Consider the following 25,612-nt stretch of genomic DNA (forward strand, 5'->3'; position numbering starts at 1 on the left):
AGGACCGTGTTGCTCCCCAACAAACGAGTCAAAGTAACACAATCATTTTATATGTAATATTGTATTATATTAAACAATATACATGTACAAACAGTATTCATTGCACATCAAATTTTTACATAATATCTGTGAAATTCGAAATCTTTATGGAATAGGATTATTTTAGAATAAAAATCCTAAATACTATATCTTTAAACCGCACATAATTGTGGTTGTGCTCGTGTTTCCCCCCTCTATTCTTCAGCGAACTGAGAGCAACGCCGGGTAGTCTACAGTCTTTAGCCAGTGGGAGGCTTGGAATGTGGAGGCGTAGAACAGACGTCAGCGCGGTGGCAGGCGGGGTTCTAGTAGCGCTTCTAAGATGGCGCAGTGACAGGTCAAGCTTTGACAGGAGGATGGAGTCGCTGGAGGCCATGGAGGGGCTTAGCCACCTGGGCGAAGGGCTGACAATGGGCGACATTGACGGTGAGACCTGGGGGGGGAGATGGAGGGGGTAGTAAGGACTGACAACCTAGGGGCGAGGGTTGGAGGCTAATCATTGCTTTGCTGCCTTGTCCCCTATAGTCCTTGCGCTCACCCTTTCTTCAATGTACTACCCGCTTCCTTTTAACTTTGCCCCACCTTTTCTTCTGAAGATGTACCTACTTGCCATTTGTGCCCGATTCGTTTCGGAAAGTTAACTTATGTCTTATAGTATGATGCTCGTTCACTGTCGCTTCTCCCTTGTTCCATGCTGCTAGCTTCTAGTAAATATTATATAGTGTGTGCTATAATATATCGAAATAAAACAAAACTGGAGCAACAGACCAGGGGTTAAAAGGGAGGTGGTACCCGATGATCAAATGAAATTATAGAGTTGTGAGGATGGAAGTAATCGGGGGCAGCATGGTAGCTGACGACAACTGAGACAGTATAGCATAGAGTAATAAGTTGTTGTGAAGGTGTGAGGTTGTGAAGGTGTGAGGTTGTGAAGGCACAAAGAGTGGGAGCAGCATTGTCCCTAGAATTGTATATTGGGGACTGCGAAGGGGGAAGACCAGCGGGTATAAACAGAACTAGGACCGGATAAAGGGGCGCCCTTTAAGGGATATCGCACATGTCTTTTACCATGTTGTTTGTAAATATTAAAACGAAAATGGAACTCCCTACCATCCCACATCAGGCTTATTGAATCCCACTCAGCATTTCTCAAGGCCATCAAAACAAACCTCTTTGTCTGAATGTATAAACTTGTATTCTGTGATACTATGTAACCACTGACTGCAATGTAAACAAGTTTTTCACTGGGCGGCTTCTTTGTAACCCTTAATCAAGCCTTCGTAAGCTCTGATATAGCGCCTCGATGCCTGCGGGCTGTAGTGCGCTCTACAAATCTAAATAAATAAAAATATTACGCAATTTCAGAATACGTTTTTGCCAAGAAATAAACTACACATCAAGCTAAAATCTAGTGTAGCCAGGTAATCTATTACAGACCGTTCAAGCTGAGCAGCAAAGCATTTGATCTTACAGGGGTTTTTAATGGTGTTTCATTGAGCACATGATGTTCACTGATTTGTTGTGTTGTTTTGAAAAATATTACATAACAGAAATTGAATAGTCTGCAATGACTCTACCTCCAATCGGGTACCTTCTGTTAGGTTCTGAGGGGATAGGGGCATTGGGATGTAATTGGAGGATCAAGACTTTTATCAGTTTGCATTTCCTCTCTGGGTGCGCTCAAAGATTCAACATCCAATTTCTGCATGATTGCAGAGACCTTCTATTTATTTAGTATGTGCAACGGATGTCGGCTGCGTGGGTGCTGGTATGTATGTGATTACTGGAAGCGCTATTAAAGGTTCCACCCGTAACACATCAGGTGGTTATTCTTGTAACATCTCAATCTTATTTGAGCAATAAAGCAGCATGGCGATATCAATCAGGGGTCAAGTCCTAAAAATTAAAGTGGGGGGACTCCTCAACAAATGCAATGGGATGTGGCGTTGCCAGAAATTGGCATATCAAGGTCCAATATGCACATTTCATTAAATTGGCTTTGCATAACCAAGCGATTTGCACATGCCAAATGGCATTTGCCTTTCATAAAATCAACACACACAAAACCAAGAGAGGATATTTGCTTCTAATAGTGTTTGTTTTCCCTGGGGCTTGCAGTACCAAATGGGACATTGCACCTTTTAGTTTATTTTTCTTCAGGTTGTATAGTGAAGTGTCCGACCTACAAACCTGATGACTGTGGTTTGATCCCGAGGTCGGCTTTAATTCATAAATGTTTCTCATTTTAGCTGGGGGTGGGTGGACTGAGGCCACCCGCTGAATAAAGTGGGTGGAATCTGTCCCCCATCGTGTACCCTCGACTTGAGCTCCGATATCAATATACTTTTGTATCTCAGACTTTCTTCAGAGGGCACCCATGGTGACATATTGTCAGCAGGTGAGCTGGGGGAGGTTCACATCTCATGTGATTTTTGTGTGTCTTTTAGGGGTTCCTATACACTTTTACTCCTAATCCCCAAAAACCATCTAGAGTATAGGTTACTATTGTGCTGTCATGTGGACGCACCAGTGGCTGAGTTTCAGTCAGTCAGCATACTTTTATTTGATTGTAAAAATAACAAACATCCATGTAAAGAATAAAGAGTATGTTACAATCAATAAAATTCATATGAGCTAAGGCTAAACATTCCGGAAAGTTAGTAAGAGAAAAAAACCCACCCCGTTTACATATGAATTCATAATCATAAAAGTTCAAATCTGAACTATTTTTCTAAGACCAAACGATAAAAGAGAGATGGCAAAGGAGAGCTTTGTTTGCAGCCTCTTACGTATTTCACTAAACATTTTACATTCCATTAGCATTTGAATTCAGTAGCTTCTTCCTTAACAACCAGGACCTATGGGCAAATCGGGCCGTTGCAAAAATAACATGGGTGTACAAACTCTGCCGTAGGTACTTCATGGCTGATCTAGTATCCCTAATTCTTCAAAATTGGCTTCAAATACCTACTCCACAAATGCTTTGTTTTTACGCAGATTCGTATAAAATGCAACATTGATTCTCTTGCCACCCCACATGTAACACATTGGTCTGATACGGATCCATTCCAAAATTGTGTGACAGCAGCTACAGGGAGAATCCCCATTCTCACTTGGATATATAACGATTTTTCATATGGTGGTGTAATAAAATCTAGATGGGACTTTCCGCCTAATGAGCCGAGCTCTAAATATGCGGGACCTTGTTTCAGTTTCATAGTGCCAACCATCAACTGATCTCTTGTACTTTTGATCACTCCATTTCTAATAGATTTCCTCCTTTCCCTCGGGTGGTTTTGGGTGTTATCCCAAAGATATCCTCCCCCAGCAACTTGGAGAGTCTTTTAACATGGATGAGACAACTTCATTTTCCTCCATCCATCATCGGTTGGCATAGTGCATCTCTATATTTTTCTAGCCCTTCTCGGTTTCATAGTCTCAGCCAAAATAGCACAGGGCTAAGTGACCCTCTAATTCTAAGGCTACCAGTGCCTGAGTTTCAAACAGTGTGCCACTAGGATGTCAATCCTGTTTTGGACAAGGTCCTACCTTCTATGTCTGAGGATGTGGCCTGCTCGCTCGCCATTCACTTTCCAATTGTTTCTTGTGGTCTCACTTTCATTAATTGTGGATGAGCCATTAGGATATCACTGACTGGGAAAAACTGATGCACCCATGGAGGTTTGAGGCATTTATTGATACACAGACATTGGTAGATTGACACCATACTGAATGTTCTGTTGTATTGCAATTTGATATACCTTTGTGAACTGCTGAACCTCTTTTTTTACATAAAGCCACTACAGAGTGATGTGACTGTTTGATTCCCAACTCCTGCAGATATCTTCGACCTCTGACCTTGGAATAGTGGGCCATTATCTGTTTAGAGTTCTTTGGCAGACCATGAGTTGCCAATATCTGTTCTAGTTTGGGAAATACCAAAGATGCTGCTAACAAGGGCACCCCCCCAGGAACATTCATCTGCCATTCCCAAAAGATGGCGTCCAACCCAGAACCAAGAGAAGGCCACGCTGAATTTCTGCATCGTAGTTCCTCATTCAGGTTAGAGGATAGTTTGCCATTGCTCCCAGTGGTCTGACACGCAAGACATGGCTCCTTTTCTAAGTCACCAGAGTGCAAAAGTAGGTGTGTAAAACTATTTACGCCTGTTTTTAATACCTATTTGCATTCCGGGGTTATTTAACATTTTGCCGGTGGAGTGTGGGCATGTACCAGGATGATCTTTTCCTGCTCTATCTTCAAAAACTGTTTTTAGCCAGAATACTATTGTCATGCTTGTGGAATAAAACACTGTATTCCAATGGAATCTGCCTGTTTTTAGCCCTTATGAAAAGAACACAGTTTCTATAGGAAGCTATTGTAAATGTCTCCCTCAAGCATTTGTACCAAGTGCACAAAAAGCACGTTAACCTGTTTTGTCTGGTTTAGAAAAAAAAATGTGCACTGCATAGTGCAAATAAAGAACATTGCACCAATATTACCAGTCCCTTCATCTTCAACAAGGACATCGCTAACCGGGAATAAAGTCTTTTCCTGAATTCTTGTGTTGGTCTTCTTGACCCTTAATGTCCGCTGTGTGGCAAGAGCAACACTCTTCTAGCAAGACTCTGGCAGAGCAATGTGATTGTCTCTTGAGTAGCCAATTTTCTAGCTCCACACCAACAGTTCTTGTTGAACCTTTGTGAGGGTTTTAACCTCCTTCCTAGCGTCCTGTGGTTGTTGTAAGCCAGTATGTTCTTCCACTTTCCTGTCGGTTGCGCCTGAATCACCAGTTTTGAGCACTCTCCCTGTTTGGCTGGTTTGGATTTTCTCTAGTTATAATGCAGTTGCCACCGTTCAGCCTGACATCTTTTTCAGTCTGAGTGGCCTTTCATCTTTCTGGTCGAAGGTTGAGGAGCCTGTGAGCGGTAGTCCACTGAGAGAGTGTGGGTGGAGGGTGTCCACCCCTTCGACAATGCATCTTCTTGAGTAACAGTATTCTTTCATAAATTGTGGTCCTAGGCAAATTGGGGGGCCTAGACCTTTTCACAGGTGGCGCAGACTCTTTGAAGGTTTTGAGGAAGTTTGAACCTCTCTGTAGAAGGCTTCCACCTGAGCGAGTTTTCTGGTACGGCATGAGAGGAGGAATGAGAGTCACGATGATTGCTTTTAGCCATCTGGGCCCCCACTTCACCATTCTAGATTGTGCACACTCGTGTATAGTAAATATTGAAGCTTTGTGCCAGTGTAAGTGTAATGTTCCTGAGGCGTGGGGGTGCTATAACTGAACATAAGCGACGGATCAGCACACTTATAACTTTGGCACCTCCATACTGTGATGGGTTGGAGTTTCATAACGCACACCAGAATATGTATCTGTCACCCTAGACTTCCTATTTATTAGACCCTGTGCATATACTTGGTGGTGTGTGCACCAGTACAGGAAACTTCCTTAACAGTGATGTGGATCAGAGATGATGCCTTGAAGCTCGCCACCCATTGCACCTCAAATACACGTGCGCATTATATCTCCAACATGGCATGAGACAGTCCAGGTGTCTTCTTTCATACCCCTGTTGCAAAAACTACCCATTTAGTGCATCATTCGTTTTTATGGATGGCTTTATAACTTTCCACCACCTTGTCCACGTTTGACGTGGCTGCAAGCTGGAATTCTTTTCCTAATTTCATAATAACTGACAGCCTTCCTCTGCCATTGTTCTGCATAGATGGGTCTTATTGGTCTAAGTGTTTCTAAGCTGTTTTTGTAAGATTCTTTAATGGCACTAAACGTTCAGTTTTAGATGATGTTACAGGTATATAAAAAAAGAGCTGCATAAAGTCGAAGAAGGCTTGTAAACTAGAGTCGTTTTTATCTTTTTTTTTTCCTCTCTAGTGTTAGCAGTGCTTGCAGAAGTTCATTTTCCAAATTATGAAGGCTGCACGCGTAATACATAGATTTGGTTTGGTTTTCCTTCCTCGTAATTGGGAGCATTTCGGGACACAAACAATGGATGATCTAACGGACCATACTATGCAAAGGTAGCTAAGAGTCTGGTCACCCTTGAGAGGGAGACTCGATCTTTAACACAAACTAATGATTCTCTTCCATTAAATGACCAGGAAGATGCTTGGCGCTCGGATGGAAACAAAATTGATACTTGTACTACCAGGAACAACAAGACCTTTGCTGCTAATGCTCGAAATTCTACCCTTGTGGTTAATATCTACCAATAACATTGAACTGGTAGAGTTTTTCACAAATAACCTCCTGAATTATAAGGAACCTATTAATATCAGAACAGGAATAATTTCGAGATATGGGATGTGATATTATGCAAGCATTGGACAAGAACTAATTGGCAAATTATACTGACGGTATAGCTAGAGAGAATCGCGTGCAAGGAATTGGTGACCTTGGAATTGCATGCTTTCGAGGGCAAAAGGACACTATGCAAGTTGCATTTGCAAGGGTGACCTCGCTATTAGGTTTTAGAACTTGGGACTGGTCATGGCTGTCTTCTGTGCTGTCCCCAATTACCCCTGGAGAAACGCCCTTCACGACGACGTTGGCTGTAAATCTCCTTTAACCATGGTCTTGTGGAATACAAGAGAACACAGTCAGCTTTTAATAAAATGTGACCTGCTTGCTAACTATACTCTCATTTTCCTACAGGAAGTGTGGTTCACGGATTGCCATCAGTTTGATGGGTTTTCAATTAAGGGTTTAAGCTGCTTCTTGAGGGGAATTTGGACGCCCATAAGGGGCCTCGTAACAGCAATAAAAAATGTGTGATTGGGATATACTCCTCTACTAAGGGCATAATGGCTGTACGACATTATTCCCGAATACCTCTGCAATCCCAATACGTATGACTAACATTTACTGGAATCCAATGAAAAGTTCAGTTGTTGAGTTGCAGAAAGATCTCTCGGAAGTGTTAGGGACTGGCATCCATTGGTTCTAGTCGCTGGTGATTTTAACATTTTTAATGCAAATTGCCTTGACAACAAGTATCCATTGGGTAAAACGGTTCAAGTCCTAGATGTTGTTTGGGCTGGATGGGCGAGTTTGGCCATCTTTTATGAATGATAATGGTCTGCATAGAGTAAACTGAAATGTATCGGGTGATCTGGAACGGAGGGCTACATGGCAAAGGGGATTGTCAGAAATATGTATTTGTGAGTGAACCTCTATTTTCAGGTGTCTTGCCTTTCAAATCAAGCAATGTAACCTCAGTGATCACATGTTACGTGCTGAATTTGATATTTTTTCAAAGTTCTGAACAGGTGGAGAGTTTGAGAAACTTAACCTGTAATACAACAGGGAATCAAATTATTTCGAATCCCTATGTGGCATACAAATTCAATAATGGGCCAAGTTCTACGGTGGGCTAGTCCTCTATCTTGAGTAGGATGCTGACATCTAAACGTTTCTGTAACTTCTTGCAAGGACACATGGAAAAGCTATTGCTGATTAAGAGAACTCATCCACATGTATATGAAGCAATGGTTGCTTAGCACAAAACAGAATTACATAGAGTAATGGAGGAATTAACCTAGACAACGCAGAAACTAATGAGCAGATCAAGTCCCTAAAGCAGAAGTATAAAAACTGTTTACTTCAGTACCGCCGGTCAGATAACACCTGAGTTGAATGCTTGACCTTGATATCTGTGGGCAGCCTATTGTGGCAGGTTTGAATCCTGGCAAAGAAACTCAGCCTTTCATCCTTCCACAGTCGATTAAATTGAGTACCACTTTGTTTGATAATAATGTATTCTGGTATTTCAGCACTCCAGAGACCCGTGGGTTTGTAGCGCTATGTAAGAAATTGATATTTCTAGGTGCCAATGGGTTAAGTGTGCTTTATAAATATAAAAATAAATATTATGTTACAGCAATATGGAGAAATCATGCTGACGATTATTACCGCTAAAACAGATGCTTTGTTTTGGTCTCTGGTTAATGGGGAGGACTGTAAACAACTAGACATTCAGACTAAGCCAATTAGTAGAATTTACAGGAAAATGCATTTTCTGAAATTCTACTGTGCTACACATCACAACTCTACCGAATTATAAGACTATAAGTATCTCTAGTGGGCGTGGCCTATAGAGTATGAGGAAATGATGGTAATAATAAGAAAGCTAGCAATTCTTGTGCACCTATCCCTAATGTACTTTCTAATTGGGTACTAAAAAAGCCCCACAAATGTGGGCAACTATTTTGTATCATCTGTTCATTAATAATATTACATATAGGGAAACGCCAGCCTCCTGGAAATTGTCTCCTGTGTCAAGTCGGAAAAACACGTAAAGGCACTTTTTTCAGTTGCTCTTCGGTGGAATTTCTACCATGGAGTCAAGCAAGTTTTTAAAATGTAGCTATAGACTGCTAAACTGTTCTCACTGTATGGGATTGTAGGTAGTACATATTTGGAAAGGCATAGCTCTGTGGAATGGGTCGCACACCTCCTGAGGGTGTTTGTTGTTATGTTCCTTGGTATGCTTTGGCAAGATGTTCAAGCAGGGCTTCCCCAACAGTATCTTGGCCGCCATGATGTTGGAGTTAAATTGGACTCTTTGTGTACTGGTGTTGTGTAAGGCAGGAGGTTGCTCTGAATTGACGTTTTCAGTGCAGTACACTGGAAGTGTGTTAACCAGGAGCATTCAGTGAATTTCAGAGTGGTAGTTTGCTGGCATGGCCAGTCATGCGCGGAATGATAAACTGGGAGCTATTAGCATATCACAATGTATATACCATGCCTTATGGTGACTGGTTATGGAATATTGAATCCAGCCAGATGGATGTCTCTCGCTCCCCCACATGTTTATTCCCCCTCCGAACAACTGATGGGTGTTTCTTGGTCCCCATAACTTACTTGTCATCTAGGATACATGCAATGTGATGGTCTGGTCATCACCAATTTATGCCACTTCAAACCTCCCCCTGCACAGAGCCCACACCCTTTACGTTTGTCTAATAGGATTACCCCCACCCCCTGACCCGATCCCTCCTTCTCCGGCACCTCTTTCGGAAAATTCAATGTTTGCCTCTGGTCTTACCATCTACCAAGGCCACGTCTTGTTCCTTTGCTCTGCTTCCACCACCCAATCCAGTCCCCATAAGTGATCACAGATCAAGGCCACTATCGGCTTCTTGATCTGTTGCTGCGCCAGTTCGTCTGTGCGCTCTCTACGTTATGAAGGAGTAAGGAAGGGAATGCGCAGCAGGGGAAGAGATGGTGGTTCCATCAAAACATGGGATGGTGGTGTGGACCAGTCGAAAATGAGAATCTTGAATAAAGTCAAATGTGTTAAATGCAATAAGGAGCATGTAAAAGCAAAGTAGTCGAAGAAATTATGGCAATTTACACCCTTAGCCAAGAAGATCGACTGGCTAAATTTAGCAAGGAAACCGGCTAAACCCTTGCTAGCATGACCCGTTTAAAGATGTAACTACACCCCCCCCCCCCCAAATGAACCTTTCTTCCATTATTTCTTTGATCATGCTCCTTTTTTGCCCCACTCCCTCCAAAATCAAATAATCGGCCTCACCATTACTTGAAATAGGAAATGCTGGTCTCTGGTGTGTGTGCCTGACAGTCTTTCCCTCGCCTCCCACCATTTTTTAGCACATTGATTTGGTTTATTTTATTACCATAGGATGACATTAAAAGTAACAAACATCCCCATCAGTATTATTATTTTTTTTTAAACCTGCTTTTATTTTATTGTTTAAAGCGCAGGTCTAGCTCGCTGTGCAGGGTTTGGGTAGCGAGCACTGGGGCTAGTGTCTTTTAACAGTAGCAAAGTACTGGGAGTTGTGTTCTGTGGCTTCCATTGGGATTAGTCGAGTGATGTTGAAAAAGCCACGTTTTCAGAGATTTGGTAAATTGGAGAACTGTGGGGGTATTCCAAGTCGATACTGTGATGGAATTCCAGAGGGTTGGGTGCGTGATGTTATGGTGGGTTTCAAAACGCATATAGAAACGTTTCCCCTGATACATGAATAGTATACTCTATTTTAGCAAAGCCATACGTTCAACAGGAACAACCATCCCTGGGAAGGTCGACTCCAATTCAGAGCCACTGAGCAATGCATTGTGGACATGCAAGTTAGCCAAAGCATACTTTTCCTCGCGAAAATGGTCCAGTACTACTTTTATACGTGGGTTCACAGCTCAAGAAAGATAACATTCAAGGATGCAGGAACCCACGTACATGTATCACCCTTAAAGGGATTATCAGTGTAACGTGGTTAGTGCATTGGGATGTGCTTGGCAAAGACCATCAATGTTATGGTGGGTTGAATCAAAAAAGGAAAAACCTGTCTATCTGACGGTCCCCACCACTCCAGAGCCGCTGCGCAATGCATTGTGGGTTTGCAAAGTAGCTCAAAAGCATTCTTTTGTGAGGGGGATCTAGACATTGTCCGCTTTATAGGACAGTGCTAGCTTTATACCGGGGGGGGGGGGATAAAATAAAGTTGCAAGCTACTAGCCAGCCATAAAAAGTCACTTGCCACTTCAATTCTACACCTACACACACACATACTTACCACGACTCCATTATCACCAGCCAATAGCTGAATGCGAGTGTACATTTTGATCCTTGGCTTGTACATGTTATCAATCCAAGAAACCTAGCTCTCACAATGTCTCTAAACTGGAGGTAAAGTGGAGAAGGAAGTGCTCAGAGGGGGGGAACAGTAGTGCCATTAGATATGGAATGTGAGGAGAAGAGTCTGGGGTTGAGAGGATGACCTTGCAAATGAGTTGATATGTCATGAAAGGGGCATGGAGAAGTGGTCTGAGAGAGTCAAATTTGTTTTGGTGGGTGGAGGACATTTTTTGGGGAATTTGAAGTCGCGCTGGAGCAGTATAGGGCCTTTGGTGGGAATGGGCTTGAGGAGAAGTTCCACATTAGAGAAGTATATGTTGGCTTGGGCCTGTAGATCAGGTTAGCAAGAGTGTGGGTAGAAGGATTTGGGTCGAAGTGAACTGAAGGCAGAGTGGTAGAAGGTCATGTGGTGAAGGCGCGGCAGATGGATTTGACTTGTTAATTAGGCCAACCCTGCAGACAGCAGCCTCTTGGGGAAGGATGGGAGGAGTGCACAAAAGTGGAAATCTATATGCAAGGTATCGGGGTCAGTGGAGTCACGAGGGGTGATCTAGTTTTCGGGTATGCCCATGACCAGTGGTGGGGATTGGAGTGGAGATGTAAGCTGCGAAGGAGTTTTTACAAAAAAAAAAAAAAAGATCGCTAGTTCACTCCTATGCAAGTGCAGGAGGAACATCTAGTCCATGTGTAGAGGCCTGGCCGGTGCCACATGTTTAAAAAAAGAAATGCAGCAATATTCAAGAATGGAGTTTGCATGTTCTCTGTGCTGAGGTAGATTGATTCTGAGGACCGGCCCACTGAACTACAGGGTTCAGAATTAATATTCAAGGAGCAGGAGCTTAAACCAGCGCCTTGTGTCAAGCTTCGCCCAGTAGGCAGGCCTTCCTGCTGGGGAACAGCGATGAGTACACTGTGCACTGCAAATATAACTTCCACATTAGATGCACACATGTTTTGGCCCATTATAAATGATCCTTACAGTTAAATGTGTCCTAACCTTTTTTTTTACTTAAACTCTCAAATCTAATGTCACATATGCATGTTTGTAAGGCACCAGTTGGCCTGTGGATCCAAAAGTTGCTCCAGGCAACAGTTGGTTTTAAGTTAACCAGGCTAAATAGTTCCCAGCAATTTTATAACTGTGCATTGTCTGTTGGTTATTTTTATCTGGCTTCTGTCCCCCATGCACTGTAAGACTTCATAATAGCTGTTTTAATTTATGACCACTGTCAACAGCTACTCCATAAACACCATGACAGGATAAATATTTTTTCTGTCTTGGCAACATAGTTGCTATTGACCCTTTCCCTCAGAGATGCTAGCCTCGTTTTTGCACATGAACGACATCACCTCTTCTCTTGTTATTTTCTACCCCGATATTAAAATCCACAGAAACCGAGCTTTCTGACTTGTTGGCGATGGAGCCTCAGACCCGCTGTGGTGATGTCCTGGAGGATGGCTCGGGGACAACCCACCTGCCTTGGGAATAAGATGATGCATTGCACTATGAGTTAATTTTAATGGACTGGTAGTTGGAAACTGGAGGAGTCCGACATTGAGCTCAATTTAAGTAACCAGTAAATAAAATAAAATACAATTCACTGCATTATCATAGCTGTCTGTACTGTGTACATATGGATGCGTAGCCGCAGTTAAAAATATTTTTCTTGTTGGTGATCAGGTTCCTACAGTGGCTGGGGTCCCAGTGATACAGACCTGGGTAAACCCTGGCAAGAGAGCTGTGTTGGGAGTTCATGAAAGCGAGCCGAGATGCTGCATTACAGACTTCAGTGCAAGTTTGACTGCAAGGAAATAACTAAGTCCTCTTTGAATAGTTGTATATAATGCCATTAGACAGGAGAGGAGGGGGCACCTCTGGTTGCCTTGCTCCCTTTGTGACTCAATCCATTGCAGATTTCTTTCGGGAATCCTCCCTACCCCTTTAAGCTACTGTTGTTTTGTGAAATTCCATGTACTGCATTCCTTTTTATGTGCCTTGGATGTCAAGGAATTGGGAGTGCTTTTTCCCTCCTCCCTTCTGTAGGAGCCTTCTTGGTCAGCTTTCTTGGTCAGGACGGTAGTGGTTACAGCGGAACCTCTGTCTTGCACTTGCTGGGGTTGTAGACCGCTCTGGCAAACACGTTTGCATCCATGTGCCGCTAGTAATCATATGGACTTTCCATAGGGCAATATGTTTTGCAGTACTTGAGGTTCAGTGATTCCTTGCGGCGTTGAAAGAGTCTTTTAAAAATGTACCCCAAGTCAAAATAAGGAAGGGGCCAAGCTACACCAAGGACAATCTGGCTTCCAGCAGATAATCACAGTAAAGTAGAAACCATATTACTTAATTATTGCATTATAGCACTTAAAAAACATTCTCTTGAAGCTGCTGAACTATTTCATGGGCTTGCATACTGTGACAGAAATCTGCAATTTGTGGCTAATGTTGGGGTGGCCGGAAAGGGTCCCCATGCTTATGAGGGGTTCATGCTGCGTGTGCCCTATTGATGACTGGGGAGTCAGTGAACTGGGCGCGGTGTTGCAATTTCTTATGTATCGAGTTTAGTTCATTTATGATGGGAGATGTAACTTTTGGTATTATTGTTTGTATAGAATTGATACATATTGGCTTGCACGAGCGCAGAAAGATAAAATATTAAAACCACCAAATGTATCGTAAACACGATTCATACATGGGGTGCTTTGAAGTACATGAAAAGTAAGAGACTGCAAGGGTTTTAATGTGCATACAAGGAAGATGACTGGGTATAGAAAACGGGTAATAAACATACATTCACATTGCTCAGCATTACATTACCTAAGGTAATAAGCGGACATGATATCTAATAAAAGTATACAATCGCTGAGTAATCATATGGCAATACATTGCCCCATTAAACGAGTACGGATGGTGTTTTTAATTGGTGAAAATATGGAAACTGTTCAAAATGTTTTATATTATTCGATATATTATTCGAGCATGACGCACTGTTCTGGTAAGCTGCCGGGGCCTGGCCCGATCAAAATTTTGACGCTGGCAGTACTGTTACCACCTCTGACTTGCTCATTGACATTGCCTCGTCTTTTTCATGTACGCAGTCTGTTACCATCCTTATATATCTTATGCAGATTACGTTGGTTGCCTGGCACATACCACATTACGGCCTCTGCCTGCCCTTGTAACTGCATTTGTGATGTAGCCCCCAGCACCATAGGGTATGACTTTCCATTTCTGCATTTTCCTACTTGTACCTGCATATGTGATATAGCCCCCAGCACCATAGGGTGAGGCTTTCACAAATTGTACATCCTCTGCAATGCCGTTTTCATTCCCGTCTGTGCTGTACTTGAACCTGTTCACTTGCACTTATTGTTCCCTTCTCCTACCTCCCCCTGACAACGCCCTCCCCCTCATTCTGTTACTGCACTTGCACGCTCCGAATTGCCCCAATACCTGATAGGAACGTGATTGTGTCTTCTTCCCAACCTACAGTTTCCCCCCCCTCCCCTCATTATCTATTCCTGCATTTGCATGATCCAAATACCTCAAGACCTAGCAGGAACGTTCTTGTCCTTGTTTTTTTCTTCTCCTATGTACCTCACCCTCTCTTGTCTTGATGCGCCTTGAAACACCATTTTGCTGTATAGCCGCATTATAAATGTGTTTGTTTGTTTTGCGCTTATAACGCACCGTAGCCCGCAGGCATCAGGGCGCACATGTTTGTAAAAGAACAAAGAACTGACAAACCATGATAAGGGTAGAGCAAAGGGAAGGTGGTGTAGTAAGTTAATCATTGAAGATAGGATCTATTATTCGAATAAACACGGCTTGAGCCTTTTCCGAAGATTTGTAGGCTCTTCTCTGAGCGCATTTTCACTGGGAGGTCGTTCCAGGCCAAAGTAGCCAGAACCGGAAAGGAATAACCTCTACCCTGGCTTCCTTTGATCCATGGGCAGGTGAGACGATAGGTGATGTTAGATCTAGTTGATTTCCCCCCCCCCCCCAAAGATTCGGGAGTAAGTCCATGTGTGAAGTAAGTAGGGGCATGCCCATGTAAGCATTTGTGTGTCAAGATCAGGATCTTAAATGAAATCCTGCGATTGACAGGGAGCCAGTGAAGTTCCCTCCTGGCTGTAGTGTTCTCGTCTTGACACACCTTTTACGATACGGACTGCGTCATTTTGGAAAACCTGGAGTTTTTGTATACAGTTTTTTTTTTTTTTTTTTACTTGCTCCCCCTAGCAGAACATTGCAATAGTCAATTCGATGCGTTACTATACCACGGCTTAACCAATCTAAGTAGCCTCAAGTGGTATTGTGACTTTTTAATAACGTTTGCTACATGTGTATCGGCGTTCAATGACTTGTCCATTATTACTCCAAGGGTTTTGACATGATCTCAAATTTTGATGTGTTGACCATCAATAGTAAATTCTGCATATGCCGGCCCCAATTTCAGCCTTGCTTGAGGAGATAAAAAAAAAATTGGTTTTCTCTGCAATTAAGGCAGAGCCAATGTTAGGTCATCCAATCGATTAGGTAGATGTTCTGTACCGTTTTTAAGTCCTCGGCGTAATCTCCACTCCGTTCCACCAATAACGTGAGTGTCATCAGCATAATTAGTAAACTTGACTTCTGCTTTATCAAGGATATTACACAGAGGGTGTAGATAAACGTTAAACAGTGCTGGGGACAAACATGCTCCCTGGGACATTCCCAAGTAGACCGTATGGCCCCTGCGGATTCTTGGCCCCAACAGACGCTTGACATTTTGCCTGACAGAAGAGTTCAGCCACTTCACTACTAGTGGGGAACAACAACCTACCGTGGACAGTGTAGCTAAGAGTTTGGCATGATCCAGGAGATCAAAGGCTGCTGATAAGTCGAGGAGTATCAATAGGCCTTCCTTGCTCCTGTCCATACAATCCATCATCTGGCTCTGGAGATCTAGAAGGGCGCTTTCCATGCCATTATATTCTCTGTAGCCAGATTGACAAGATGTTGGTTTCTTCTAAATATTTTTGCAACTGTATCGTGGCTACGCAATCCACGACTTTCAGAAAGAAGGGAACGTTGGTGATGGGTCTATAGTTATCAACGTTTTTGGGGGTCTAAGCCGGCCTTCTTGAACAAGGGAGAAACTCCAACCTTCTTGGCCTCTTTAGGAATGGTGCCATGATGGAAGGTGGCATTAGTAAAGCTAGTCAAGAAAGGCGAAAAGATGTTGGTGTTATCATGGATGATTTTGCCTGTCGGGATATCACCATTGCAAGAAGTGGGGCACATCTTTTTGAGAACTTCATCCATAGTCTGAACAGCAATGGCAGAGAAATCAAAGAGCATGGCCTCCTCATGCGGGGGGGGGGGTTCTCGCGGTCACGTTGAGTTCAAAAACGGAGGCTGGGTCGACCATCATTTTCACATGAGCAGTCGTCATTGTGTCAGAACATGCGTGTTGGACTTCTTCAGGGGTGGAAGCAGCCAAGTCTGATTTCAGATGTTTTTTGGGAGGTACTTTTATTTTATTTATTTATTTATTTATTTACCTATAGTCCTTTTCGATATTATTCCAGATTATTTTATTTTCATCTGTGGAAGTTTTGTTCCATTGAAATTCTGCTAAAAAAATTATATATATTTTTTTTCCTGTTTCAACTGTGTGAGTTGCGGAGAAATACCCAATAAATAAAAAATAGAAATACAGATGCAAGGGGAATTTATGAATATCAATATAGTGGGCTTTTTAAAAATGAATCCAAACATGGTAGCCCGGGGCTGTTTGCAAAGTGAACTTTGACTGTTGAGAAACTGTTTCTGTGAGTTTTCAGGGCACAGTGGGTAAGTAAATTTACAACCTTTGCAGTTAGCTCAGCTACAGAAACTGGCCAGGAGTTTTATGGTCTGATAAATATCGCATACAGCAGATGCGATTGTAACAGTAGGGATTTAACTATTTTTTTTTTGGCTAGCAGTAGACACTGGGTGAGCCAATGCCCAAGGCTAACACAATGGGGAAACCAGGAGTTTCAATTGTATTTTCAGATGTACTATGTGCGATAAAGTGGCGGTTATTTAGATTAGAATTTTCCAATGAAACCAGTGACCTGGGAATGAGAGAGTATCGCTAACACAAAGAACTTATTTACTCAGCCTTCATATCGCTTTAAATATTTACACGCACCATATGGAATTAAAAATTAAGGTTAAATGAGCCCAGGCCAGTTATTGCTGTAATTGAATTATGTCATGACCCACTGCACATGAATCCTAAGAAGAGGTGTAATCTACACATGAGCTGAAGATGGTAGTTAAGATAGGGGCTACCAATGGAAATGTAGGAATTGGAGAAAGATGGGATGTCTGTGAAGAGGGTTTTGTCCAATCTTATGTGGGTGGGGGGGTGAAGCGTTTTAACTGTTGCAGTGTATATAAGATGTTAACTGATGTGGTTTGTTACCATCTAACTGCTCCCTGAATAATTGTACAATAAACATGCTGCGTTATGTACAAAACGTGCATACTTGTCAGATGGTGAGCCCGCATTGGGTTGAGGTGTTTAAGGGGCCCGCCTTTACGCTTTCCAGATGTGTCGCACTACAAGTCCCACCACCCTTGCCCACTATCAGCATAGTCCATGGTGAGTGATCACAGGAGTAGTAGTCAAAAACATATGGAGAGCTGGAGGTTGCAGATCCCTTATCTATAAATTGATTTTAGATGGGGAATACATTTTTCAGGCTCACAAAATCTTGGTGGTAACTTTAGCTGGGTGCCATATTTAAATGCCAGCGTCCATATAGTTCTCATTAAAGAAGGATACATGTGCATTGAAATTTATATTTCTCACCACTGTATTCCTTCAAATGTAAGCCATCTTGTTGCTACTTTGGCCTGATACAAATCTTTAAAAGGATAACCATTAGGCAGCTTTAACAAAAACATCACATGTCCCTGCTGTTGGGATTTGACCTGAGACTTAGAATATTTGGTTACTTAAATCATCACCATTACCATGGCTTAGGCACTGAGCTATTGACTTTGGTCGGAAAAGGCTGGGCAGAAATGGAGAGAGTGAGAGTAAAGAAAGGAGCCGAGACTGAGAGGGAAGCCCAGCAAAATCCTTATCCTCTGGGTGGGAGATGGGAGAGTGGACAATCTAAATTCCTGAAACTGACTGACTCTTACCGTGACTGTTTGAGCCTGCCCGCCCGCTCGCCTGTACGCCACTGCTCCTCGTCTTATCGGAGCGGTTCGGTCCTAGTGCTCTATCTCCAGTGCAGGGGGAAAACATTGTCCTTTGTCTGAGGCGGATCGTGCCCTCCGGCTTTCCCTACCCCCCCCCTCCTTCCTTCCTCTCCCTTCCCCTTCCCCTTTTTCCCGTGTCCGCTTACCTGCACTCATCGCCGCTTCCTGCGGCACTCTTCCGGCCCTTGACCCTCCTTTGCTTTCCCCCTTCCCCTTCCCCTGCCCCTTCCCGCGCCCATCCTTACCTCTCGCTCCCCTTTGGCGTCCACTGGAGATGGAAGAAGACCCGGAAAAGCGACTTCTACGAAGTGATGCAAAAAAAAATCGAATCATAACGCAGGCTGGTCCATCCACACATTTTACCACAGATATGCCGGTGGCTGCTTTGACTGTTTCACTGTCTAACCCAGGCCAAGGGATGAACAGCTTGATTACTAACCCGGCTATGGGGCAAACTGGCCCCAGTGGACCAAATGCGGCTAACTTGATAACGCTTTCCGGAGGAGTTTCCTCCATATTAAATTCTACAGCATCCAAGTGTATCTTCAATGGGCCTTTGTTACAGGCCACTGCTACAGGCCCCAGAGACACTTTAACCGGCTCCACTGTTAGCTGCGGTCAACACACTTTGCCGTTAACCAGCGCCACATGCCTCGATACCGCCTCGGTGAGTGGTCTAACCTCCGTGAGGGTCGGAGGACCCCTGGGGGAAGACCTGAGGACAGTGGCCCTGGCAGCCGGCTCTACTGGTCCAATACCTCAGCCGGCTTGGACCGGTGCCAAGCCGGATGCGCTAAACCCTCCGGAATTCCATCTCCAGATGCAGCTACAGTTACAGGATGGAACCTCCCCTGGGAGGTGCGCCCAACCAACAGCACGTTTAGAAGCTCCACCTAATCAAACCATCACGGCCATGATCCACGGTCCGGTGGAGACCTTGCCCATAGAACTTATTGGCTCAAGGAAAACTCTACCACGGCTGTCCTCTGCAGTCTCGCCAACTCTGCCCTTGCATCTTGAGGATCTAACACACCTGCCTATGGTGGATACACCCATGGTCCCGCCCTCTTCTAGGACCAACGAGCACGACAGGGTGGTCCACCCGCTCCCCCAAATGATGAAAGGCTCTGTAGAAGCCTCCTCTGATTCAGACTCTATCTCGGATCTCTCCGCCTCATCTAGGGGGAGTTCTAAGCTGCCCCTACAGTCTAATATAAAAAGACCTCTATACAAAAAAAAAGGGAAGGCAATCCAGAGAAATGCCCCATCTCAAGGCCTTATTAGCAAAAGCCTCCCGGCCAGCAAACCAAATCAAAACCAGGCGGTTCCTAAAAGAAAGAACGCCAAACAGACGAAACAAACGGGCTCTCCTACAGCCCAGAAGAAAAATCCCTCGGGGGGGGGGGGGGGGGGAAAAATTTCCTCTCAACCCCTATGTTGTCAAATGCCCTCTTGAACTTTTTCAAGACACAGGGGAAAAGAAGAGTATTTATTGACTCTGAACCATCGGATGCTGAGATTCTCGAAGCTTTGGAACCATCCCCCCCAGCTCCTAAGTGTAGGAAAACAGCAGGGGTGACAGCATCAAGCACATTGACAGCTGAGCCAGAGGCAGCCCAGGCGCCGGACACTCGGCTTCCTACAACAGCGGCCCAACTGACAGCCACACCGTTGCCACAAACCTCAACGACTTCCACCTCAGATCAACCTACATCTCTGCAACCGGGTTTAGTGGCTTCCAACCATACCATCCCGCTGTCTATAGGACCGCATTCCCCTTCACCAGAAGATAGACCTCTTCGGAATGGAGTTTCAGAGATTTTGGATCTTCTACAGCCCAAAGTCTACCCGCCTCATAGAGGGATGTCTGCACAAGCATGGGCCCCAGCCCATTTGAACACACCAAAACCGATTTCTTCGTCACAGGAAGCGACTTTGAGACGCAGACACTCAATCGCCAACTCATCATCGACAGAACTGAAATCCACACCAGTCAGAAACGGAAGACCCTCTGAAGCCGAATCCTCGAGCCACAAAGAATCACCCACCGTGAGGAAGGACATGACAACGATCATGTCTGCCATTACAATAGCATTGGCACCATTCTGCAAACTCTGAGGCCCTGGGGGATACATTAAAAGACAACACTGCCGCCCTAGCTATTATTAAATCCAAGCTGACCTTTTTGGAGGGCTTCATCACCGCCATTGATTTAAAATATGACATTCAATATCAAAAAAAGGGATCGCCACAAACACCTGAGCTCGGCTCCTCGTGGAACGAGGTGGACCATAAATCCACACAGACCTCTGTATTTACAGACAGGAAGGACCTTGCCCCTCTGTTCCGCAGCAAACCTTCAACTATAACCCTGTCAAACAGAGCCATGGCAAAAGAAGTACAAGACCCGAAAGAAGTATTGACGGGGGGATCAGGTTTGGGCCAGAGGCTCCCTCGGCCTGAGGGGAAAAAAACATTAGAATACAAAACCCTAAAAGCAAACAGAAAAGAAGAGACGATACGGCTGAACGCTAAACTCCGTTTCAAACAACCAGAGCCAAACGGGACACCCTCCCAGGTCCTTCCAGAAGGAAGCACACCGTCTGCCAGGGACAATTTGGCTCTTATCATTACGGACCTAACTCAGTCGCCTAAATCAGAAGAAGACTTCTTGGACTCAAGCCTCTTAGTAAACACTGACGTTGACTCAGACGAAACTCCAGCAGCCCCAGACATCAAGTCTATAGAAGCTCAGAAACGACCTAGAGTCTTAACTACCCCGCCACGGAAAGCTCGCTCTGGAAGTATTTTAACATCCGAGAAAGCGTCCTCGCAGGAAATTGTGTCTCAGTCACTGGCCCCAAGGGACACCTCAGCAAAGCCAAACCGTCAAAACAGATCTCCAGAAGTTCATCAGAACAACCCACACAACTATGTGCAATCTCGAGAGACAGATGAGAACAGGAAACCTCAGATCCGCACGTTCAAAATCGAACAAATCTCGAGTAAAGACAATTACATGATCTTAAATAGAAGAACAATTTTGAAAATTACATCTTCGACAGACTGTCTAAAGAAATTGAAATCTTCTGACTTCAAGTGGATCCAGCCTTACCATTCCAACAACAAGGCCAAGGCCTATTTGTTCATACACGCGGCACCATTACAGGACCTTTCCAAAAGGGCAGGAGACAAATTAAAATCCATGGGGTTCTTGCTAACAGAAATAATAGATCCGGAAAACACCACTGCCAAGACAGAAGACAGGGTCGCTACTAGCAGTCATAAACCCCGAACTCCGGCCCATAACCTTTCAGCACGGAGAGAAGTCCTAAAAGCGCATTTTTTCGACTCTGCGGTCAAAACCAAACCACCTAGGGGCTAAAATCAACACACACGCCGGTCACCAGAAGCATCCCGCTGGACAGATAAGTATGCCTGCTCTCCGGAACTATCTCGACGAACAGATCATCATGCCCGAACATATGCGGCAGTAGCATCGGACTTCTCTAATAGAAGAGACCATTATGAGAAGAATAGGAATACCCTGCCCAAACGACGTAAGGACAAATTGCGTGCATACGGATCGAGATACCCCACCAGAGCCTATTCACCGGCTTCAAGAAACGACACCCAAAGAAAACATCGGCAAGTCTCACCAAACAGGCACAGCAAAGATACATCTGAGATCTTGGAAAAACCATTGCTATCAGGAGGTCCCTGGAATTGGATCAAGGACGCCCTAAGTGTTAAACGCCCAAGATAGCAACCACCCTCCGAGACCGGCGATTTGTGTCTCCAAAAGACTTTGACGCTGGCATCTTGGAACACGAGAGGACACTCCCATTTAGTGGAACCCAGCTCTGTAGTGCTATCATCATTTGACATTTTCTGTCTTCAAGAGACCTAGCTCCAAGAAAAACCATCTATGGACGGCTGCGAAATTGAGATCTCGCCTGCTATCAAGGGCATGCTAGGCCGCCCGTCCGACGGTCTCTTAATTGCGGTCCGCTCAGGGCAGAACCTGAGAATATCAAGACCATGAAAAAGTCGTATGGGGTTCTGGCTGTCCTCTTGGAGTGGAACTTTGGAGGTGACACTACATGTCAAAACAGTAAAAGCCGGACCAATCACCCTCTAGCCTTAATAACTACTTACTGGAATCCGCAAAGAACAACAGCAACAGACTTCTGCCAAGTTATGGCAGAAACCATGGATGAAATCAAGCTGGAATGGAACTCCCCCTTTGCGATAGTTTGTGTAGACCTTAATGCTAACTGCATCCACCTTAACCAACAAGCCTTTGCGGACGCTCCTACGACCCAAGCAGATCGGAGGCAAAGCATGGATGAACCTTATGACTGCCAGAGGGCTCCACAATGCGGCCTGGATTCTGGGCAAAGACACTCATATTCCAACTTGGGAAAGAGGCCAGTCGATGGCCACTCTAGACTACATCTTCGTCTCGCAGGCCTTAATCGCTGAAACTCGCCAATATCAGGTTGTGAAAACCGAGGCAAGTGATCATAACATGCTCACTCTGGAATGGTCAGCATATGTCAAGATGTGCAACCAGTATTTACCATCAATTGAAACGAATTTCCAACAGACCAGGCTTCGCCTCACCGCGGCTAATGTGCGGTCTTTTACGCAGCAATATGCGGAGACAACAAATACGTCTAACACTTCCGCAAAGATACAGAGGCCGAACTACCTCCCTCTCCTGATTGAACACAGAACCAACCCGGGACCAGGGAAGACCATTGCCCCAGCTTTTAATCATAACTATGACAAACGCATAGCAGTGAAAAAGAAGGAGCTAAGAAAGCAAAAACGTAGAGCAACTTCTGAAAATACACGGGCAGCGTGGGACGTCTGGGAACACCATAAGAAAATCTATAAAGCTTGGATAAGATCAAGGAGAGCAGCCATTTATCAAAACGACGAAGAAAAAATGCTAAGAGCTATCATCTCAAAAAAAACTGCCGACTTTTGGAACTTGATAAATCACTCGCAGAGCAATATAGATAACAACATGATTAATGCAGTGGCGGAAACAGCATGGGTTCAATTCTTTACAGCACTGTTTGCGCCCCCGCATTCTACAAGAAACCTGCTAGTAGAGTCGACGCAGTCCCCTTGGGTCGATCTATCCGATAAAGCAGACATATCCAGGGCTATTCAGAAGTTGAAATCCTCCAGAGCCCCGGGTGCTGATGGCCTTTCAAACTTGGATCTTAAAATCCATATCAAGGAATGGGTTCCCTTCGTTAGCCTCCTGTTCAAACACTGCGCTGACACTAAGAAAATCCCACTATCCTGGACCAAAGCCATAGTCATACCCATCTATAAAAAAGGAAGCCGAGAAGAACCAGGTAACGAAGCCGAGAAGAACCAGGTAACTATCGGCCCATTGAGTTGCTGGATATTCTGGGAAAACTCTTCGCCTCCCTACTGCTGGACCACTTTCGCCGCTGGGCGCTCTCGGCTCCCTGCAGAGATCCCTTTCAAGCCGGTTTCAAGAAGAACGGAAGCACAACGGTTAACATCTTCATTCTAAACATCCTGAAGGCAAACATCAAACAAGGGGCCCCGACGGTATACGCAGCTTTCATCGACCTATCGCAGGCTTTTGACAAAGTAGATAGAAAGCTGCTGTGGAATAAACTGAAACATTGGAATTGCCCTGAGACCATCCTGAACCCAGTAATGGCGCTGCACTCGAACACCACGCTTATGGTTCGTCTAAACAAACGAGGGTCGCTGTCGAAGGAAATTACAGCGAAAAGAGGAGTCAAGCAGGGATGTCCCTTGGCCCCGGCTCTGTTTTTGGCCTTTTTAGGCGATTTCAAAGACTCAGAACCCATGGTGCGTTTGTTTCCCCCAAACTTTGGTGGTACCAAGCTATCCCGCATCTTATATGCGGACGACATGATTCTGCTTGATCAGACGCCCATTGGTCTCCAACGCCAGCTGGAAAACTTAGCCCAATACATGGAAGCAAACAACTTGTCCATAAACGAGCAAAAAACTAAAATCATGATCTTCTCAAAAAACCGCCCGTCGACAAAAATCATCAGGCCCTGGGCGATCCACCAAACAAAAATTGAAGTGGTTTCCCAATTTAAATATCTGGGAGTAATTCTTGATGCCAGCACCCATGACGCTAAAATGCAGGAACATCTCTGGGCAAAAGCAAAATCTTTAACTGCGCAACTAAAAATGGTGGACCGCAAGTATGGCAAATTCTCTTTGATTCCGGCCATTAATTTCTATAAAGGAAAAATGGTTCCGGCACTGACTTACGGTATGGATGCCACACTTTCCATACCTACTTCTTTTTGGCAGAAACTGGAAGGCTTTATCTGGAAATCTGTTCTCAGCCTTCCTAATTCTGTTCCTATTGCGGCCGTAAGAAGAGAGCTGGGCCTCCTATCACTAAGTGCCACGGTGAATGCTTTGTCTTTAGCTCTATTTAGAGACGGTCTCCCTATCTTCAACATCATCGCCCAAGAGATGGCTTCCTCAGAATGCAAGACTCTTGTGAACTGGGTCAAACGCCAAAAAAATAAACTGCAGGAGATTATGTGCTCCGTGGACGATCTGATCACCAACCCAGTTAGAGTCGCTAAAAAACTGAAGGATCTGGACTGGATAACAACCAACGACCAAGTACAAGCATGCAAGCTGCTGGCCCACCTGCCTCCTACGTTCAATAGACTGCACATTCCTCTAGCCTATTGTTCGAAGTTTCCAGACAGAAAATTAAGATCTACCTTCTTAAGAGCACGTTTGAATTTACTCCACACAAGAGAAATCTTGACAACAAACAGCCACAAAAAGCTGTAGGCTATGCAAAGCCTCAGACTCTATTGAGACAGTTCGCCACCTTCTTTTACATTCTCCCTCCTTAACGAGTGAACGCACTGCTTTCCTATCACCATGCTGGCTCGACCCCCGTCTGATAGAAGAAAATACTTAGTGGTGTCGTCTCATTTCAGGGGAGAAAACCCGTTGGGTGATAGCCTCAGCTAAACTGTTGGAAGCAGCGTTTAGTAAAATCAACGCTGAGGGACTTAGCGTAACTTCTTGATGTTTGATGCTCAGCCTTGTAAAAATCATACATTTTGATTATACACAAGTAAATAAAAAAAATAAATAAAAATAAAAAAATTCCTGAAACAAATGAGGATCACCCATAGTTGATCAGAAGGTTAAGGGACACAATCTTTGAATACATCATCAAATGCATATTCTGTTAATATTCTTAATAGACCAACATCAGTTGTGCGTGGCCCTGTGTCTGCCTTCCAGGCGAAGAATAGGATGACTGATGCTTTGTAATCAAAAGGGCACACCTATATGACATTTAAAGCAAAATGTCACATAAAGCAAAATGTGTCTTATGTGGAAGTTAGATTTGTGAAACGCCATGTACTAGCTCCTCGTTCCCAGTGGTAGCGCCTGGTCCCTGGTTAATGATGGATACCCATGAGCTGCTTTTAGCTCCTGTTTATTCAATCTTAATTTCGATCCCTGAAATACCACTGGCTTATGTGAATGTAAGCATAGTAGAAGTTGAGAAAATAATACCAGTGTAGATCCAGGCTCCAGACAAGCCCGCTCACCAACACAACTTGGTACATCTTGCTTTTGTTAGGAGTGGCCCATGGCTCCAAGGTGACTGTCATGAGCACAAGAG

General features: G+C 44.3%; 1 protein-coding gene across 1 annotated transcript in view; it reads left to right on the forward strand.

Annotated features, from left to right (window-relative positions):
- The first annotated feature begins 312 nt into the window (after window positions 1-312).
- LOC138582000 (sterol regulatory element-binding protein 2-like) overlaps window positions 313-25,612 on the forward strand; it is a 401,726-nt gene continuing 376,426 nt past the window's right edge. Inside the window, exon 1 of the mRNA XM_069652893.1 lies at window positions 313-465. Within this exon, the coding sequence (XP_069508994.1) occupies window positions 396-465 (70 nt within the window). The 5' untranslated portion in view covers window positions 313-395. The remainder of the gene's footprint in view (window positions 466-25,612) is intronic.

The sequence above is a fragment of the Ambystoma mexicanum genome, chromosome 3q (assembly GCF_040938575.1).
Source record: "Ambystoma mexicanum isolate Mex_15411 chromosome 3q, UKY_AmexF1_1, whole genome shotgun sequence".
NCBI classification, from domain to species: domain Eukaryota; kingdom Metazoa; phylum Chordata; class Amphibia; order Caudata; family Ambystomatidae; genus Ambystoma; species Ambystoma mexicanum.